At 44.7% G+C, this 21781-nt stretch overlaps 1 protein-coding gene across 4 annotated transcripts in view; it reads left to right on the top strand.

Moving 5' to 3' along the window:
* Positions 1 to 21781, top strand: part of NGEF (neuronal guanine nucleotide exchange factor) — a 248634-nt gene that overhangs the window by 91475 nt on the left and 135378 nt on the right. For 2 of the 4 annotated variants that reach the window (XM_069727764.1, XM_069727763.1), the window contains one exon: positions 5634 to 5880. In XM_069727764.1, coding sequence (XP_069583865.1) covers positions 5634 to 5880 — 247 coding nt within the window. Of the gene's footprint in view, positions 1 to 5633; positions 5881 to 11081; positions 11591 to 21781 lie in introns of those variants that run through there. The other 2 variants (XM_069727766.1, XM_069727765.1) reach the window with 2 other exon arrangements.

The following is a 21781-nucleotide window of genomic DNA, read 5'->3' as shown; positions in this document are numbered from 1 at the left end:
AAATACGGAAGGATAAGGAATTGCCAAACGTACAAACCAAACAACAGTCGCTTATAACTCCTCCGGCACTCTTTCTCATACCAACTTCTCTCCCTCCTTTGTCATGCAGCAAAAAGCTAACTCTGACAAGGATTAGTAATAGAGCCCAGATTATATAGGGAAAAGGAGTGGCTAACCGAGCACAGCGGAGAACAGGGATTTCCAACATGGCCGATTAACCCCTGCTCTGCGGTAAGAAATAAACATGTTTAATAAGCCGCAGAAGTGCTTCTTCTCAGCGCTGGAGTAGGAGCAACCAGATGCTGCAGTCTTTTGGCTCTGTTCAGTCGTGGTGACCCCGTTACACAGGTGGCCAGTCCTGGGTGCACTGCCGGAGTGGACAATGAATACCTGGTCCTACGGGAGTCATCAGGCTTGGGAGTAGTCCAGAATGAACATGTGACAGAACAGAAGAGGAGTTGTGCTAAGGAGGAAAGAACTCTGATTGCTGTGCCCTATCCAATTACTTGAGGAACTTGGACTGTTTAGTACAAGTTTGCCTGTTAGGCCGGGGTCACACTTGCGAGTGCAATGTGAGAGACTCGCGCGAGTTTCTCGCATTGCACTCGCAAGTGTGACCCGGTCTTAGAAAGAATCTGGTGTCCCATGTATTGTGTGCGGCAGCTCCTGAAGACAGGAACTTGGAGACGACGGAGGCCTGCGGCCTACAAGTGTGTGATGCACCCTACAGCACACTAAGACTGGGACACCCATTGTCTGTTAAGTGCCAGAGCACAAACGGACAGCAGCTCAGTTGCGACTACCGCTCTGCAGCACTTTACCCAACCTCAGAGGGGCCCAAGAGGTGATGGGGTCCACTTCCCCTTCCAAGCAGCAAACAGCTTTTGTCACAGACACACAAATGGACGCATAATAATAAGCTTTGGACTTCAAAGGGCCCATATACTGTTCTTGCACGGGGGGCCTTTTCAGTCTGTGTCCGAACTGGTCTCATTGTAAACACATATACTGCACAGTATATGCATTTTGCTGTGGCCTTCTGTATAAGGATGTGCAGTGTGCAAAAAACAGTATGGATCCGTATACCAAGCAGACAATAGCTAAAAGTACAACTTTTTTACTTCATCTGGTAAATGGGGGTGTATGGAAAATAAGAATGTACATGGCCTTTAACTTTTTTCCTGACATAGACATAAGTAGTTAACGTGGGTTGCTGAGCCGACTAAACCACTGATGTGTCCTTGTCAAGAAAGCAGATGACAGTGTAGTATCCTCCAGACATTTGTTCTATTGCTAGATGATATTAGAATTTAAAGGGTTAACAGAAGCTTGTCATATATATGTGAAGCAAAGCAATGGATGAAAGGAGAATATATTGCAACCTCTGTGAGCAAAGTGTTTAGAGGAAGAAAGTTTCCACATCTCTGAGGATTAAGGAAAAATATTTCCTTCTTCCAGTAAAATGTTTAAAACAGAGGCTAGAAGATAAAATTGTAATTACGAGAATGTCAACCTGTAAAATGTTACGAGGGGTTTATTTACCGGTGTATGTGGGTGATAAAATTCCTTCTCGCAGTTCATGGCTTTACATTTAATAGCGTCTGAACTGGTATCTAAAAATTGATCAGTTATTTTATTCTACAAATAAATGTTGGGGCGTGTGATTGAGCTCATTAGTCTCTTTGGAAAGAGGGTGCATCACAGAAGGTCACATAGGGCATCTCCCAATCTAAGGCAGGAGCTATGTAATATTACCCAAATTAGGCCACGTTCCTAAAGCCTGTACCATTTATGCTTGTCAATTTTTATTTAATGAACTGTGTCTCATTAACTACGGCCGGGGTCAAATGAGCATATTTCGTGGTCCTTAGAAGGACCACAATGCTTGGTCTGATGACAGGTCTCATGACCCGATCTTACAGCCTCATTTACCGAATGTCTCTGTGGGTGTAAGTTCAGGTCAAGAAATTAGCAATAAGTCCAGGAACTGAATTCTATATACTACTGAGAAATACATTGCTGTGAACTTGACCTAAGGGCTCGCTCACAGCATGGCCGAGTGCAGTCTGATGTTTTATCGTCAGTGGCACATATCGACTGCTACTTGACTTGATACGGTGCCGTGGATAACCTGAATTAGGAGGCAAAGGCCCTGATTCATCAAGATCGGTGTTTTTCGCAGTGGTCTTTATGAGGAGGCGAGGTGGAGTGTAATGCATCTGATTCATTAAGAGGAGCACACTTGTTAATGAATCAGGCGAGTTGCGAAGTCCCCATGCCCTATCAAGCCCTCGTCCCCACTCAACCCTGTCAGAGTTGGGCGAAAATGGTGTGAAAACGGCAAAAAGCGCATCATTTTTGCCAAGCTTCGCATTGTGTAACAGTGTTGTGCTTTTGAGAGCTTTTTACCCCAGTTTTCTAAGGCAGGGGCATAATTTAGCTTTTTTCTATTTTATTTACTTATTTATTTCTTTTTGTAGCCCTTATGCAGTGATCGTACTATACATATGAAGTTCTAATGTACAGAATGTACAAAATCCTCAATATAATAAAATTGCCACTGTATTACAGTAATGATAAAAACCACAATTTTGTTAAACACAACCAACCAAATATATTAGGAAACATTGCTATACAACCTGTAAGACTTTATTCAGGTGTACGTTTTTTGGACAGCACTTTGATACACCTTAGTTACTTCTGTGAGTTGTCCATTTTTCACTATTTGTGAAGATAAGCTTGGGAAACAGCTATTAGGTTTTTTGTTTTTTTTTTTGGGGGGGGGCGGGGTTGCATATGAGAAAAAATTATGAAACACTGATGATAAATATTGCAATGCTGACCAAACCCTGATGCAAATCTGATCCAGCAGTCATGGAAATTGGCCTGTTTTTTTTCCCTATAGTAGAAAAATCACTGATGTGTGAATGAAGTGCAGTAATTGGGGTATTTTGGGAGAAGAATGGAGAGTGAAGGGTTCACACTGTATAATAAAAAAAACACAGAAAATTACCCATTAATTTGCAATACATAGTCTGTGTCTGAAATTTTGCACCACATATAAAAATAAGGTGTTTTTATTGTCATGTAATTTTCAGAGGATTCAGGAGGATATAACAGCAAGGTAGTGGATAAAATCTGCACCTACAGGTGAAACCTAACTGTAGGTTTCTTACTGCAGAGAAAAATGCAAAAATACCCAAAATGTGAACACCTCTTTTCTTTCACTGAAATGTTTTAATTTAAACTGAGCCCTTCATCCAATTGTCGATGCTTTGATGATTCCAGAACAGTTATTCTTTTTCTTTTATGCCGTTCTGTTCCAAAGTTATGTCCCTTGGAAATAAAGACGCACATTTTACCTTCAGCTAACTGGGCGTGTACTACAGAACTTCTCTGTGGGCGTGGCCATGTTTTGATTGGCCAGCATCCGAGGAGAAAATGCCAACGCCAACAAAGAAGTCCTATGCTATATGCCCAGGTAGTTGAAGGGAAAATTTGCATCTTGATTTCCAAGGGGGATAACCTTACAATGGAGGGTCAACAAAAGAAAAAGAGAGACTGTTCCAGAATCAATGTAGCAGCGGCAACTGGAGAAGAGACTTAGCTTAAATTTTAAACAATTCAGTGAAAGGCCTTAGTTAATATAAATCAATGGTTTATACATGTACATTATTGTAGAATTGTTCAGTCTTGTCTTTCCTCAGTGGATATGATATGTTTACTTCTGAGATACTATCAAGGAAATAGTTAAATGACCAGTGCACACATATATCCAGTATTTTTCTTATTATTGAAGTATTGTCAGCCAAGTGGAGAGAAATATAATGTATTAAAAGTATCTGAGAGTGGTTGATTTGCATTCAACGTGAGGTACACATTTTATTTTTCAGTGAATAAACTTTTTTTTATTATTGCCTTGTAAAAATCACTATGAAATCTTTATTTATCTATGTGTCTAGGAGAGAGTGTCTGGGGTTATGTATCCGCAGTGAGTTTCCAGTGAATGTTTAAAGCTGCGGTCATGGGTTTACAGTGACACAGAGGCGCCAGAAGACCACATTTTCTGATTTCTCGCACTACTGCACAAATTAGAAGCACTTCATCTTCATATTAAACAGTGCAGGTTTCTGCTAGCAGTGAAGAGGTTAATCTGTTCAGTTGAGAGCTCCTGAAGCTTTCCTGCTTTGATGAGCTCAGCTGTTCAGTGTTGGCCACTCCCTTCTTCTATGTGTACTAATTTCTGGCAAGCAGGCATTGCCAGAGTTAGTTTGATACTGCCTGGTTCTGGAGTTGGAGGTTTGGTTGTTTGAGGAGATGTTTGGACTGTTGTTCTAAAGACTGTTGCTTGGTGTTTTGTCTGTGTGCATGTCCTCATCCTCACCTAATCGTTTTTTCCTTCCTTTATGCACTCTGCTGTTTGTGAGAGCATATTTGTATGATTGGTAGTTTCATTTATTCCGGTACTTCTTCCCTTGTAAGTCAGGCTTGTGTATTCCAATACACTACAACTACCCACTTCCCTGGGTGGGGGATAGGACAGATAAGGGCTGATTCAGGAGCTCAGTAAGGCACGTGGCCCCTGCATCTTCACCATCAGCAGTAATCCAGAGAGCAGGGATAGCTAGGACACCGCTAGCTTTAGGGATCAGGAAGGGCCCCTAGCCTTGGGATAACTTGCAACTGTGCGGTGACAGCTGCATATTTTCACTGCTCGAAAAAACTCAGCTTCTTTCAGTTCCAATAAAGTGGATGGGATTTTTAGAAATTTCATTTTTTTTCCGTTACATAAAGTGATCTGAGGTACGTTCTTGAAATCCGTAAGGCTACGTTCCCACGATGAGCTTTTAATGTGTTTTTGATGTTGCACATTTTCTGCACAATTGCTGCACCCTTTAAGTGAAATAGGTTACTTCCTTTTTTCCAAAAATATGCTGCATAAAAAACTCATTGTGGGATTGTAGCCTTTCATGTCAATTTCTCTTGCGGGTACCACTGATTTTTATTCACAGATTTTCCCCATAGAGTTATATTAAATGCAGAAAATCTGCAAGAAAAAAATGCATATGCATTTTTAGTGTCTTTCTACTTCTGAATTGCGCTAAAACTGCATGTACGGTAATTCGCACATTACTGTATCAAAAAGTTTTTGTCAAAGCCAAATTCCAGGATGTATCAAAAACAAAGCAGCTTTATGTAAAACTTGACATACTAAAAGGAGCAATAAAAATGAATGTAAAAAACTGCAGTGAAACACACAATCAAAAAATCTACAACATCAAAAACTCACCAAATACTCATTGTGGGAACGTGGTCTTAAGAGGTCTTGGTGCCTAAAAGGGCATGGTGGCAATTTTGCTTTTGGACCAGGAGCCGCTAGTTTTGCTTGTTTTTGGTCTTTTTTATTCCTGCATGAGAGTCACGTCTCTCATTATGGCCAAGAAATGCGTTCCAAGTTGATTGTTAATGGCCATGTGGATAAACCTTAAAACCCTGAGACTATTAAAAGTCAATCAATTGAGAATGTGTGCTGACTTGCATGTTCGGCCGATACAAGGGACGATGCTCTTAGTAGTTTCGGATGGAAGCTTCAACTATGATAATTATTAACGCTATTCTTTCCTCTCTTACAGGACAACCGGAACATAAAGAGCCAAGAAATAGTCTCATAGTTGAAAATTCAGGACAACAAGGATATGAAGATCCAAGAAATTCAGGGCAACAGAGAAACAGGGACCCAAGAAATAGTCTCATAGCCGGAAATTCAGGGCAACAGAGAAACAGGGACCCAAGAAATAGTCTCATAGCTGGAAATGTAGGACAACAAGGATACAGAGACTCAAGAAATAGACTCATAGAGTCCAATTCATCTAAAAACAGGTACGTCCCTTCACAAGCCAGACAATTCCAAATCGAATGATAAAGGATGCTTGATCCAGTCTTGAATTGTAAAACATCATTCTTTGAAGGATATTTGTCTAGACTCTAGACACCTTAAAGGTTTTTTCCATCTTTTATTGAAGTAGTGGCCATTAGCTATTTGTTAGCTCTTCATGGATCACATATGCTACATATGGCCTTTTTATTGGTATTTTCAGACAGTACTAAAACACATGAATCTGTTATTAATGACATAATTAAGCATTTGTTATGACCTCATGATAATGTTTCCCTGTAGCAGATATGGCACTTGCTATAATGTGACAATGTGACATGTTTTGTGTATATGATCATCTTTATGCCACAAATTCATACATTAGTAGGTTTGGGTTGTGGACTCTTACACTGACACACTATATTGCATTTAGGATATCCCATTCTAAATCCCTAGCCATTGATATGGAGTAGATTCCACTTTTGCAGTTAACAGTCTGCGGGAATATTTGCCATTCATCCAGAAAAGCACTTGTGAGGTCAGACACTGGTATTGGACAAGAGGGCAGGGCTCATAATCTCAGCTGTTGTTAATTCCAGGTATATAATGGAGATTATATCAAGGCTTTGGTGAAGATTTTCCATACCAAACTTACACAACCATGTCTTTAAGGGCCTTGATTAGTGTTCTGAGAAAATGGTTCCAGCATAACTGATTTCCCACAAAGTGAGAAGCATACAAATGTCCAAGATGTCTTTGTATATTGAAACATTTAAGATTTCCTTTAACTGGAACAAGAGAGCCTAGATCAACCTGTGAAAAACAAACCCCACAGTACTCTCCTTCTCCCTATCATCACAGCCAGCATAATGGGGTCAGGCAGCTCTCATGGCATTGATGTAAGGAGATGGACATGTTGCCCTGCTCCCCCTTGAAGACATCAGTTCTGTGTATAATGTGATGTGTAATCTGAATAATGTCCTGTGTCTTGTGCACATCTTGTGTCATGTGAAGTGTAAAATGACTGCCTATGTAATGTTATAATGTAAGGTATTATAATGTATAGTGATGTGATGCATGAAAGACATAGGTCAGGACTTAGGACATAAGGTAGTGTTGGCATATAATGTAGGTGAAAGGGTATGTTTTCCCAGCAACAGGCTGCAGGGTCAGGGAGAGTGTTAATGTTGGGACCAGCCCATAGTGGGAGGGATTAGTGCTAGGGCAAGTAACTTGCTTCCTTAGTGAGAGAGGAGCTAGAGTTTGAAGAAGTGACAAGTGCGCAGTGCTGCCGTTTGGGTGAACTACAACAAAGGTGACGATGGCACAATGAGGTAGTGCAACTAGGAACTGAGAGAAGAGACAGAGTGGCCTTCTACCTTAAAGGGGTCCTTGGATAGGACAACATGTCACAGGAAACCCTGAGCTTGGTAAACCCTGAAGAGGACTGTGACTGTGGGACTAGTGAGGGTCCCAAGCGGTAGGTCCAGGGCGTTCATAGCGATAGGATGCAGAGCCGCCAAGTGGGTATAGAGGACCTCGCTGAACTGTACTGTGGTGACAAGCTAGGCTGTGACTAAGTAGGGCGAAACAGTGTGCTATACCGGCCCTGGGGTAGACTACAGTGGAAGGAAATGATGTCAGTGAAAAGGCTTCTTACTGTGAAAGAAAAGTGCTTAAGACTGTGTACTCATGTTTGAACAGAATTCTCCTTTATTAATCTGTGGAACTCATGGTCCTGACCAGCCAATACCATCGACTACCGGCGGCCTGCACAGGCACAAGACCCTGACAACACTAACACCTAGCCAGGTCACACAATTGTTTGTAACATGTCGGGGTGTCAGACACATGACACTCATCTGCGGCTTCCACCCTGAGCACCGTCACATTGACAAAACCAGACTGTTAGGCTTGCATGCAGCTGCTCAGTCCAAGAAAACCATGTCACGAAGCTGCTGATGTAAAGTTATTGTATTGTTATTAAAACCAGAGAAGGTTTAGGACTCTCTAATTGTTGGGTCAGCAGTGCGAACTCAAAACTGAGGTAGGTTTTGGTTTGTGGTACACAGCTGCCCAAAATTCACCAAATCTACTAATAGATGAGCACCTTTTAATATATTTGGCCCATCCATCAATGTAGAATTAGGGCTGGTGTATGAGACACTGGTTTTATGTTTGCATTTCAGATTGCACTAAAGACCTTACTGTGAGATAAAGTTCAGCAGAGAACATTGAAAAAAGCCAAAAAAGTCTTTAAAAACAGAATCAGCCTAACAGAAAAATGATTGGTGTTTTTAAGAAATAGTGCTTGGAAATACACTTACATTTTATCACATATAAAAAAGATTCATGCAGTTGAACTCGGCCCTTTTGTTATATATTATGCTTGCCTACATAGCGACAATGTATTCAGCAGCGCTCCATAACATTCTCAGTGCAGCTTTCAATGGATGCTTCAGAGGAATGGTAGCGGTCATGATAGGAATCCATTGTAAAACAAAAGGCAAATATGAATTTTACTAGATAATTCTGTTTGGAAATCGCATTGGACCGCACTATTCTAAATAACGGTAACCAGTAAAAAACAGCATCTGGTAATGTGTACACTTCTGTACCATGGATTCCTATGGTGACCAATACCACTATGCATCCATTTAACATCCTCGTCCTAGTGAATACATTAAAAGCGTACATAAAACGCATTGTGTACAATGCCTCAGTGCTCCTATTTTTTTTACTAGCTTTTTAGAACTCTTGTAGCAAACCACACATTTGAAATGCTTTTACTACTGTTTTTACAAGCATTATTGGTGTTTTTTTTATTTTATAACATTAAAAAAAAAATTCTGAGACTTTTCAAGTCCTATAGAGAAGCCAATAAAAACTAGAACAAAAAAACTCCATGTGGAACTCCTGCCAGGGCCGTGGGGTACTAAGTAACGGGTCCAGTACTTAAAGGAATGTGTCACAGCAGCGGTGACCCTCTCCATGGCCCTGGGCGCCCATGTTAAGGGAAAAGTCTTTAAAGGGGTTTGTTGAATTATAAAAGTTTGTGACGCCACCTGTGGTACTCGGTCGGAGATGACCAATGCTGCATAAAGGGGTCCTCTGGGGTGATGTTATGGCAGCAGGGTTGGTATGGCTTCCCACTGGTGAAGCTGGGTCCCCAGGGCTCCCGGTGTAGTAGCGACAGGTGGTAGGTGGTGTAGAAAGAAACGGAGGACACAGGGTTGCAGTCTCTTTACCACTTTACTGTAGAGTTCAGGCAGCCACAGTCCAGGGTACTGTGGTATGGTCCGGCCGGCTTGGAAGCGAATCTGGAATCCCCCTTACCAGGTGGGGTTGGAAGCCTTCCACTACGCGCTGTGTTGTAGTCCCTTGCTGCCTTAGGCCTCACACAGGGTCCTCACGTTCTCTCTGTCCCCCTTGTTGGTAGGACACTACCCGTATGTCAGGTAATTTGAGCCTTTTTACAGAATCTCTATCACGACCTGGGCTCTATCTGCTACTGTGTCCTCGGGTGTTAATGGTGGACAGGTGACTTGAAGTCCAGCTGTCCACCGGTTTCTGCCGTGGGGCATGAAGTTACTCCCACAACCTCGGTCTTTCGGATACCAGTATCTGCGCTCAGCATGGAGGAAGCTCAGTCACAGCTTCTCTCTCCAGCTCTTCACTCTCCTTTGCTCCTTTTCCTCCTTCATGCTCTCTACAGCTTGTTCCGTCCTTTTCTCTCTCCTTTCCAGGAGCTGCAGCACCTCACGTGGCTGCACGGCCCCTCTGTCTTGCTGACTCTCTTTGTGTCTCCCTCTCTCCTCACTGCTCTGTGACAGACTGACCGACTACTTTCCCTACAGCCAGAATATATATAGGGGAGCCACCCACAAACTGGATCAGAGCTCCCCTTCTGGCCTGGAGTAAGAACATGTTGCATGTTTGTGATAGCTGATGAAGGGATCCTTCCTTGCTTCCAAGTGTGACATCACTCTCCCTGTGAGTTAAGCAATGCCACTGTAATAAACAGGAACATGGGGTGTTACACATGCAAATGGCACAAACGTAAAAACAAAAATGCAGTTGTCTGCAGACTTTTCAGCATTTCACCCTATTGACCACAGTGTTTATGATTTTTTACATTAGACTGCACGGACAGGTTCTCTTTTTATCTGTAGGCAAGACAGCATGGTGTAAAGAAGTAGAAGCTGAGCAGAATGTTATATAGGATTGTTCTTAAATATTCAGTTCAACTTTATTAATTTGATGAACTTTCCTTAGGTTAGGTCAACAATGTCTGATGGGTGTGGGTGCGACACCATTCTGATCAGCTGTTTTTGGTGTCAGCGGCGGACAGAATTGCTCAGTTACAGAGCTGCACCGCACAGCTCTGTCGACAGAATAGTGGCCACGGTCGGATACTGCACATCTGCTCCCTATTGATTTGAATAGTGGGAGGATGTGCAGTACCCGGATGTGGACACTATACAGTCGGTGACGCTGTGCTGTGCAGCTCCGTAACTGAGCAGTTCTGGCCCTCGCCAACACCAAAAACAGCTGATCTGCGGGAATGCTGGGGGTCGCACCTCCACATATCAGACATTTATGACACATTCTCATGATAGGGTATCAATATTAAAGTAGTGGACAACCTCTTTAAATCCCTGTATGTATTCAAGTCCGGTAGGTGGTCCTACTCAGGGATTGTTGATCACTGAGTGGGACCGCCCACTGGACTCTTATGATCACAGACTCCAGGGATTTCAATGTATAAAATACAAGTTTTACTGAAACTTTTCCCACAAAAATGTCTGTCACTTTGATCATCTCCTGCTCTATAACATCCTGCCTGCAGATCAGATCCCATTTTCAACCTGACCGGTTCCCTTTAAAAAATAAACCAAAAAACAACACGACAAAATCAAAATGCATCAAAATGCTGTACATGAATCTGTGAAAAAGTCAAATAAAGGCATGAAAGCTTCTGCTGCAGATTCTGCGGGCTCTGGACACAGGGGTCTGCGAGTAGTACGTTCTGCAGCTGACTCCACCTCTGCCAGGTTTCTGTCACTGACACAGTGTACACTTCCCAATCAGCCCCCTCCTCCTCCAGTCCATCCACCTGTCTGTCTTCCCAATTTTTAGTAAGACTTCCGTCCCTCCGTTGGCAAAAAAAATTAGGTTATCGGGTCATAGATCCATCCTTCAGATTGCAGAAGTGCGGCACCGTCCTGGTGAATGGCAGCCTCTCTACTCCGCATTGTTTTACAGTCTATTTCTGTCTGCTCCATAAACACCTATTCTGTTGTGCTCCCTCCTCCCAGAATCCACGCACTCCCTCTCTTTTCTCCTCCTCTCTCCTGTTCTCTCTTCACTGATTTTGGCATTCCCTCTTCATTTCTTCCTTTCCTCCCCAGACAACCTATTTCTGTCCTTTTATCTATCCCTCCTTTTTCTATCTTTTTTCTTTCTTCTTCCATTATTCTCCACTTAATGCAGCGCAGAGACCCCCCCAATCTCCATCCGTAGAGTCTTTTCCTTCCCGTTTCCTTGGTAACCTCCGGGAGTGCAGTCTCTTGGCTGGCAGGCAGTATCCCTGCACTCTCGGCGCACTTCTGACTGTCTGAGAGAGTGCAGCATGGAGCCTCAGGCACTGTCCGAGGAGGGGGATGTACTTACTTGTGACCCTCCAAGCCCATACGAGGAAGATCCCATCGAAGGGTGAGAGAGATGGGGTTGGGAGGAGAGCGTACGATACTGACAGCTAAATATAGAAAGCGAGCACACTGCTGACAGTCAGCGACATGTGTAGGTGTTTGTGTGTGGATTATAATGCATGTCCTTCTGCCATTGCCATCGTTGGCCGTTCATGCTCGTATCTCCTACATCACCTTTTTCTGCACCTTATGGCGGGTGTTTAGAGGTATCGCTACTCACCCCTACTTGCCGAGAAGTGCGGGTGTAATGCACAGGTGTCTCCGGAGGTAGTTAGCAGTGGGTGTGAGTGCCAAAGTACATGTGTCATTTTTCTATAACCACGTTACATTTTTATCTCCAGGTCCCTGTGGGTGCACAGAAATCTTTGACATGCCTATTCACATTTGTGCGTTACATCCTGCAAGTATACGTACACCTACATGGCTGTGACACATAATAACCCGTAGCTAGAAGAGGCAGAGAGGCCCATATTGACTAAGTCGTCTTTTTTTGTGTTCACTAAGGACCTTTTGGGATTCACATCAAAGACTTTTTCATTAAATTTAGCCGAGGGCACAATGTTCGGACACACTTTAAACACGAATGCGTGGGAGGTGACTATATAAAGACGTATTTCTGAGATGAGCGTCGCTTTGCTTGCTGTGCATCTGTTGTATTAAATGTGATTGTGTCTGGATTGCTTGTGTGCGCGGAAAACAAACAAGCACACGAGGCCGCCCGGTGTAGCTGTGCTCAAATATAGATCTGTCCCAGTTGGCTGCTCATACTGTAATCCCTCATTTTAGGCAATTTGTCACTCTCAGTGATGGAAGAGCGTGTAGGGGGTTCTCCACCTTTTGGGAACGTTTTTACTTCTTTTACTTAAACGCATATATTTGATATTAAAAGTCATTTTTCCTATTCGGTTTCATTAAAAGGAGTCTGGCACCGCCAAAATGACAATTAAACTGCAGATATATTTATATAGGTGACATAGCCCCTATAAAAGTCATGCCGAGAATATAAAGTTTAACATAATATTTTTATTTTAATATACAAATGCAGTGCATCCTTGGCGTGGCCGATGCTTTAGTGCAGGGGTGGGGAACCTCAGGCCCCCAGGCCATTTACGGCCCTCAATGACCTTTTATCAGGCCCCCGGGCAGATTCTCAGGGACCGCATTCTTGGGCAGGGAGGTGTATTTTGATTGCCACCTGCTCATTAATTTCTTCTTGCTCTGTTAGCACACACACAGTGTTCACTACTGACCACTGAAGGGCATGAATGAAAGATTACGTCCTGAAACCAGTGCCAGAGTCAGGATGTACTTTGTGGTCGGAGTTTGTACGGCCCCCGAAGGATGGTATAAATATCCAAATGGCCCTTGGTAGAAAAAAGATTCTCCTCCCCTGCTTTAGTGCATCGTTATGACCTCCTATTTGTCAAACAGGTTGTGTGTCCGTGTTTGCGCACTGACACTGGAAAACAGAAGCGGCGCACTACAAGTGTCAGTGTGGGTGCGCACACTACATGCTGGGGGCGCAGCAGACAGCAGTCACATGTCACAATGCCCTCTCCTCCTCATTGAAGCCCCACTCTCAATGCAGCTCCTAGTGCATTGATGAGTCGTCCGCAGACGTGTAAAGCAGGTAAACAGATACAGTAACGCAGAGGCACAGAGCAAGGGTTAACAAGAGTGTGGTTTAATTAGGAATAATGAACTCCTCGCAGGGAGTGAACAGAAAGGAGGAAAACAGGTTAAGCAGTGTAATTGTGGTTCCACCTATCAGTCTTTCTATCAAATTTAACTTATCGTGACTCCGCTGTCCCTTAGCCGCTTGCAGTCTTCAGACACTGCGTCTTCAGGCTTCCCCGCCCAACACACGGTCCCGCTTCTGGCGGCAGTGGGTGGTCACCGGTTTTGCCCGCTGAGCCCCTAGTCCATTGAACTGCAGAGTGTGTGTCAAGCTCTGCACAAGTTTCTACTTGGCGTGTGCTTTCCTGTGCACCCGCCAATACCTGGATGCCTGCACCGCAATGCTGCACTTGGCACCCGACTCTCAGCACACCCGCTGGTACCTGGATAGCCGCATCGCGACGCTTCTGGAGCGCCCCTCAGGGCTGTGGGGTACTCGGTACCGGGTCCGGTGTTCGCAAAGGGGTATGTCACGGTGGCTGACCCTGTTCGTGGCCCTGGGACATCCGTATAAAAGGGAAAGGTCTTTAAAGGGATAAAGTTTATGTTCGTGACGCCCCCTGTGGTATTCGGTCAGGGTGACCGACGCTGCTGTGGTGATGTTATGGCAGCTAGATGGTATACCTTCCCACAGGTGAAGTGTATCCCCAGGGCTCTCGGTGTATAGATAGTCAATGGTGAGTGGCCCAGAGAAGAACGAGGACACAGGGTTGCAGTCTCTTTACCTTTACTGAAGACTTCAGCATCCACAGTCCAGAGCACCAGACCACAGAGCAGGCAGGGTCCGGCCAGTTTGGAGGCAAGTCCAGAGTCCCCTTGTCCAAGTGGAGAATAAAAACCTTTTCCTCTAGCGCCGTGGTAGTGTAGTCCCTTACTGCTAAGCCTCTCATAAGGTCCTCACAGATGTTATCTCTCTCTGTCCCCCATATAGAATAGGACAAAACCCGTATGACTGGTGACTTGAGCCTGTTTATAGGGTCTCTTAGATAACCTGGCTCTGTGGGGTGTCACCGTGCCTCCTGTGTGTAGGTGCAGACAGGTAACATGCAATTAGCTGTCCTGCCGGTCTCTAAAGTAAGGCATAGAGGTCCTTACTACCTCGGTGTCCCGGCTACCGGTGTTCTGCACCTCAGAAGGAGGCAGCCTGTTCGGAGCTGGTCCCCTTCTGATTTCCTCTCCTGTGCTTCCTCTCTTGCATGCTCACTGCAAACAATTCGGCCTTCAAATGTCTTTCTGGGAGCTGCAGCTCTGTGGGCATGCACAGCTCCGTGGACCCTCTGTCCTCTAACAGGAATTCGCTCCTGCCAGGAACAGCTTCCCTGAAAGACTGACTGACTTTCCCTACAGACTGCCAGTTATATATATATGGGTAGTCACCTAGTAAATAGGAGCAGAGGCTCCCCCTGGTGGCCTGGAGTATGAAATGTGTTACATGTTTGTGATACCTGGATGCAGTAATCCTTCCTTGCCTCCAAACGTAGTATCATTCTCCCTGGGAGGAAAGCGACACTACTGTGACGACCAGGACCCTGGGGTGCCGCACTTCCCTTGGTACCTGTCTCTCTGCACACTCACTGGTACCCTGGAGTCCCCACTGGGCCCGTCCTGGGTCTCTGCTCTGTAGTCTGTCTCTCTCTGCAGCACGCAGCAGGTTCCTGTTCTCTTTTCCCTTCGGCGGGAACCCTCTGTCTTTTCCCACACTTGACTCTCCCTCTTCCCCTCGCTTACCACGCCCCTTCTTTCTAGGTCATGGGTCCTGTCTGGCTCCTATTTCCTTCCCCCCTGCAACACTGGACGTGGCCTCGGCAGTTCCGGACCCGGTGTCTCATAGGTACCCACAGCCTGGTCTCCTTCCTTACAGACGTACAGGTTCCAGGCTTCAGAGCACACCCGTACTGACACTTGGAGCGCACTACCGAACTACAGACAACACCAGTGTCGGTGTGCAAGCTCAACATGTGAGCTGATATTAGACAGCATTCCCAAAGCGCTATCAATCAAGACAAAGAATTGGCTTTAGTATGCAAATCAGAGGGCGCAATGATGTACTAAGCCATAGGCCACACCAAGGGTGCAACAAAGCATCCTAATTTCCATATTAAATAAAAGTACATTTTTCAGAAGATATTAAGTTAAACTGTATATCCCTGGTATGACTTTTATAGGGGCTCTTTCCCCTATATAAATATTTATGCTGTTTAATTGGCATTTGGGGGGCTGAGGTCATGTTTGATGTGGTCTGTGGTCATAAAACAGCTGAGAGACGCTCAGAAAACACAGATAAGTATTACAAACTCCTCATTAGGCCACATTCATGCTTGCAGTATTTGGTCAGTACAAATACTGTTGTCAAATACTGAATGTGTGAACGTGGTTGTAGACAGTAAAAGCGTGTTGACTAATGGATTCTCAGTAAAACCATTCTGCAGCTACAGAAGACAAACAGTCCAAAATGTTTAATGAACCCTAAATGAAAAAGAAATATTTTAGCACCAATTACATGCACTTTGAAGAAAAATTGGCTCCTAAAGGTGGACAACCACTTATTTTATTTTTTTATGCTAAAAATGAATGTATATGTATATTATAGGGTCACCCAGCATCATCATAAGAACACATGCATGTAGCAAAGTTGCTGGATTTTCATGGTGAAATTACACCTGCAGCACAGTTTGTATTTGCTGCAAAAAAATTGTATACGGTATATTCTGTGGTAAAGGAACTTGCATTTTATTTGCTCCTGCTTTTTCTAGTTCTCTTATTGGAGGTTATAGTTTTATGGCTAAGTATCAACTAAGTGGTGTGTGAAATTAGAGAAACATGGCGGCTTTTTCCAAAATTAGTGCCACATGCGCAGAATTTGTAAAGTATTGCATTTCAGTCCAAAGAATGGATAGGTGTGGAGCCAATTTAAAAGAAAAGAAAACCATAGCCAAGTTTTTTAAATGTTGTTAATTTAAAATCCAAGATAAGCGAATCTCACATATTTCAAATTCAGGTGCGTTGCTTGAAAGGGAACCTGTCATGTAAAAAAACGCTATTAACCTGCAGATATCAGGTTAACCTGCAGGTTATTAGCGTTGTGAACTTGCTCGGCTGCCGGTAGGAAATGAAGTTTATTCCTCCTGATAGCATTCCAATTTCAGTCAGAGGGGTGGTGCTGTAACCGTGCCCCCCACACTGACTGACAGCCGGCCATTATGCTGAGCTGTCAGTCAGGCAGTTTCAAAATGCTATTAACCTGTAGATTAACCCCATATCTGCAGGTTAATAGCGTTTTTTTCACGTGGCAGGTTCCCTTCTAATTCATCCAGGAAATTTGACTAACATCCAACTTATTTGATATGAATCAAAAGTGCCCTGAATACCAGTAAAACATGTTTGTTATGCTCTGTGCTCTCCCAGAACCTAAAGCATAATAAAATGGAGGACTGGGAACACTGTTAAAAATAAAATATTATACTTACCTCACCCCTCACCTGTACTGCTGCCGCTGGTCCCTGCCTTATCCACCACGCGTTCCTTTTAGTTTTAAGGTGCTGACGCCTAGGTCTCAAGCATGTCCCAAGCTAAGTTGCTCGTATGTCTATGATGTGTCGCTCCCCACGTGCCGACCGTTCAGCGCCTCTGACATGTAGGCTTTATTGGGATCTTTGCTCCATCATGAAATAATAATTTTGGAGCATCTTCCTTTAGAATTTTGCATTGTGCTTTTCCTATGGTACTCTTCGTTAAAAGTTCTGTATACATCTGCAACTGGGTGTTACCTGTTGCAGGTGTAACCCTGCACAGTCTGACACTATCCAATCAGCTGTAACAGAGTCAGGCTGCCGTCACACTAGCAGTATTTGGTCAGTATTTTACATCAGTATTTCTCAGCCAAAATCAGGAGTGGGTGATAAATGCAGAAGTGGTGCATATGTTTCTATTATAGTTTTCCTCTAATTGTTCCACTCCTGGTTTTGGCTTACAAATACTGATGTAAAATACTGACCAAATACTGCTAGTGTGACGGCAGCCTCATTCTGTAGGGACACACCCATTTGTCAAAGGGAAAGGGAAAATATAGCCCCGGCAGAGCCATGGGTGCAGTGACCCATGATTCAGCTATGTAGGGCAGAACATGGGGTTAATGTCGAGGTTGTGGGGAGGTTAAGTGGAAGTGAAAATTTTAAGGGGAGGGGTGGAAAAGGAGCTGAGGGTTACAACTGGAGAAAGTGAGCGGCTATAAAGCATAGGAGGGGGAGGTGGCCTCCTAATCTGCAGTAGTCACCATTCAGAAAGGTCCCGACTCCCGAGCCCATTTCTATTATTATTGTTAAAGGTGAATAGGTGGATTTTAATTGGTTTATGGTTAATGTTTTTGGTGTCATTTCGGCAGGCAGGCGGGATGGGGTTCTTGAAGTTGGTGTCAAAGTATTTTGTGGGGGTTGTACATCATGAAGATGGGAACCTCCTATTGGTTTTGGAATTTTAGTAATTGCCTGAGGCTCTCAGGGGGATGGATGGTCCCTGGGAGTCGGTGAATGAAAAATGTTTTCTGGCCTTGAGGTTTCCTCGAACCTGTGGTTGCAGCTGGGTGTAAGGCTGGATATATATATATATATATATATATATATATATATATATATATATATATATATATATAATTTTGGGGGGTTTCCTCCAGGTTTTGGAGCTCTAAGATCCTCTTAATCCAAAATGGTGTTTTGTTTGTTTATTAGAGAGAATCTGGGAATATTGGGTTTGGCAAATCAGGGGAACTTCTCAGAAAGGGAAGCCTCTATAATACTGCAGTCATGGTAACAAAGAATTGTTAAGTTATTTAAAAATTTTCACCAGGAATAATAGAGAAACAGCAAATTGCAGAACTATGAGAAAAGATGCTCCAGAATCGTCATATGAGGAGAATGGCAGTCCCCCCCCCCATAAGAATTAGGGAATAAGGGGGGGGGGGGGTCACATGGCCACACAGGCTGTGAATATTATTGAAGCCATAGTTCTATTAAGGGTTTATTCTGAGGCAAACTGCTGGTCAAGTTTGTGCTATTTTTAGATATTCTGGTTTAGACCAGCTTGTTTTTGCGCCCTTTTAACGGCTGTTCATTGGTGGACAGTGTGTTGCTGGGCCGTTACTGGATTATTTAAAGCCAGTTTCTGGCAGATTTTGGTCATTCTGAGGCGATTGCTGAAGAAAGAAGATACCACCCTCCTTCCCTTGAGCTATTCTTCTTGTCGTGATGTTTATATTGTGGGAAAATCACCCAGTCTCTGGGTGGATTGTTTAACCCCTTAGCGACCGCCGATACGCCTTTTAACGGCGGCCGCTAAGGGTACTTAAACCACAGCGCCGTTAATTAACGGCGCTGTGGAAAAAGTGTATAGCGCCCCCCACAGGCCGATTTTCTCCGGGGTCTCGGCTGCCGAGGGTAGCCGAGACCCCAGAGAACATGATTCGGGGGGTTTTTAACCCTCCCCGCATTTGCGATCGCCGGTAATTAACCGTTTACCGGCGATCGCAAAAAAAAAAAAAAAAGCGATCTCTTTTTAATTTCTCTGTCCTCCGATGTGATCGCACATCAGAGGACAGAGAAAAGGGGTCCCAGGTGGCCCCCCAATACTCACCTAGCTCCCCCGATGCTCCTCGTGTCTCCCGGTGGGCGCCGCCATCTTCAAAATGGCGGGCGCATGCGCAGTGCGCCCGCCGGCCGGCACCGGGAGAATCTTTGGGGTCTCGGCTGCCTGGGGTAGCCGAGACCCCAAAGAGCATGATCGGGGGTCGGTTTTAGCGACCCCTGTTTTGCGATCGCCGGTAATTAACTGTTTACCGGCGACCGCAAAAAAAAAAAAAAAGTAAAGTGTAATTCTCTGTCCTCTGATGTGATCGCACATCAGAGGACAGAGAAATAGGGGGATTCGGGGACCCTAGCATACTCACCTAGGTCCCTGGATCCTCTTGCTGCTCCTCCTGGCCGCCGGCAGAAGAACATGGCGGACGCATGCCCAGTGCGCCCGCCATCTGTCTCCATCTGCCGGCCGGCAGGAGAACAGCGGTTAGGGCTAAAAGTAGGGTTAGGGGTAGGGTTAGGGGTAGGGTTAGGGGTAGGGTTAGGGGTAGGGTAGGGGTAGGGTTAGGGCTAGGGTTAGGTTAGGGTTAGGGTTAGGGTTAGGGTAGGGGTAGGGTTACGGCTAGGGTTAGGTTAGGGGTAGGGTTAGGTTAGGGTTAGGGCTAGGGTTAGGTTAGGGGTAGGGTTAGGTTAGGGGTAGGGTTACGGCTAGGGTTAGGTTAGGGGTAGGGTTAGGTTAGGGGTAGGGTTACGGCTAGGGTTAGGTTAGGGGTAGGGTTAGGTTAGGGGTAGGGTTAGGTTAGGGTTAGGGTTGGGGCTAAATTTAGGGTTAGGGTTGGGGCTAAATTTAGGGTTAGGCTTCTTTCACACTTACGTCGGTACGGGGCCGTCGCAATGCGTCGGCCCGACATACCGACGCACGTTGTGAAAATTGTGCACAACGTGGGCAGCAGCTGTAGTTTTTCAACGCATCCGCTGCCCAATCTATGTCCTGGGGAGGAGGGGGCGGAGTTACGGCCACGCATGCGCGGTCAGAAATGGCGGATGCGACGTACAAAAAAACGTTTCATTGAACGTTTTTTTGTGCCGACGCTCCGCCAAAACACAACTGATCCAGTGCACGACGGACGCGACGTGTGGCCATCCGTCACGATCCGTCGGCAATACTATGGGCAAAAAACGCATCCTGCGGGCACATTTGCAGGATCCGTTTCTTGTCCAAAACGACGGATTGCGACGGAATGCCAAACAACGCAAGTGTGAAAGTAGCCTTAGGGCTAGGGTTAGGGTTGGGGCTAAAGTTAGGGCTAGGGTTGGGGCTAAAGTTAGGGTTAGAGCTGGGATTAGGTTTAGGGTTTGGATTAGGGTTGGTATTAGGGTTAGGGTTGGCATTAGGGTTACGCTTGGGATTAGGGTTAGGTTTGGGATTAGGGTTAAGGTTAGGGTTGTGATTAGGGGTGTATTGGGATTAGGGTTAGGTTTGAGGTTAGGGTTGAGATTAGGATTAGGGGTGTGTTGGATTTAGGGTTTTGATTAGGGTTATGGTTAGGGTTGACATTAGGGTTGTTTTGGGGTAAGGGTTGTGATTATGGTTAGGGTTAGTGATTAGGATTATGGATCAGGTTGGGATTAGGGTTAGGGGTTGGAGCTAGAATTGGGGGGTTTCCACTGTTTAGGTACATCAGGGGGTCTCCAAACACGACAGCCAATTTTGCGCTCAAAAAGTCAAATGGTGCTCCCTCCCTTCTGAGCTCTGCCGTGCGCCCAAACAGTGGGTTACCCCCACATATGGGGCATCAGCGTACTCGGGATAAATTGGACAACAACTTCTGGGGTCCAATTTCTCTTGTTACCCTTGTGAAAATAAAAACTTGGGGGCTACAAAATCTTTTTTGTGAAAAAAAAAAATATTTTTTATTTTCACGACTCTGCATTCTAAACTTCTGTGAAGCACTTGGGCATTCAAAGTTCTCACCACACATCTAGATAAGTTCCTTGGGGGGTCTAGCTTCCAAAATGGGGTCACTTGTGGGGGGTTACTACAGTTTAGGTATATCAGGGGCTCTGCAATCGCAACATAATGCCCACAGACCATTCTATCAAAGTCTGCATTCCAAAAAGGCGCTCCTTCCCTTCCGAGCTCTGCCGTGCGCCCAAACAGTGGTTTACCCCCACATATGGCACATCAGCGTACTCGGGATAAATTGGACAACAACTATTGCAGTCCAATTTCTCCTGTTACCCTTGGGAAAATAAAAACTTGGGGGCTACAAAATCTTTTTTGTGAAAAAAAAAATATTTTTTATTTTCACGACTCTGCATTCTAAACTTCTGTGAAGCACTTGGGCATTCAAAGTTCTCACCACACATCTAGATAAGTTCCATGTGGGGTCTAGTTTCCAAAATGGGGTCACTTGTGGGGGATTTCTACTGTTTAGGCACATCAGGGGCTCTCCAAACGCGACATGGCGTCCGATCTCAATTCCAGCCAATTCTACATTGAAAAAGTAAAACGGCACTCCTTCTCTTCCAAGCTCTGCGGTGCGCCCTAACAGTGGTTTACCCCCACATATTGGGTATCAGCGTACTCAGGAGAAATTGCACAACAACTTTTGTGGTCTAATTTCTCCTGTTACCCTTGTGAAAATAAAAATTTGTGGGCAAAAAGATCATTTTTGTAGAAAAAATGCGATTTTTTTTTTCACGGCTCTACGTTATAAACTTCTGTGAAGCACATGGGGGTTCAAAGTGCTCGTCACACATCTAGATAAGTTCCTTAAGGGGTCTAGTTTCCAAAATGGTGTCACTTGTGGGGGGTTTCCACTGTTTAGGCACATCAGGGGCTCTCCAAACGCGACATGGCGTCCAATCTCAATTCCAGCCAATTCTACATTGAAAAAGTAAAACGGCGCTCCTTCACTTCCAAGCTCTGCGGTGCGCCCAAACAGTGG

The sequence above is a fragment of the Ranitomeya imitator genome, chromosome 5 (genome assembly GCF_032444005.1).
Source record: "Ranitomeya imitator isolate aRanImi1 chromosome 5, aRanImi1.pri, whole genome shotgun sequence".
Classification (NCBI taxonomy): Eukaryota; Metazoa; Chordata; class Amphibia; order Anura; family Dendrobatidae; genus Ranitomeya; species Ranitomeya imitator.
Note: the sequence above shows the minus strand (reverse complement) of the source record. Positions and strands in the feature narration are given on the sequence as shown.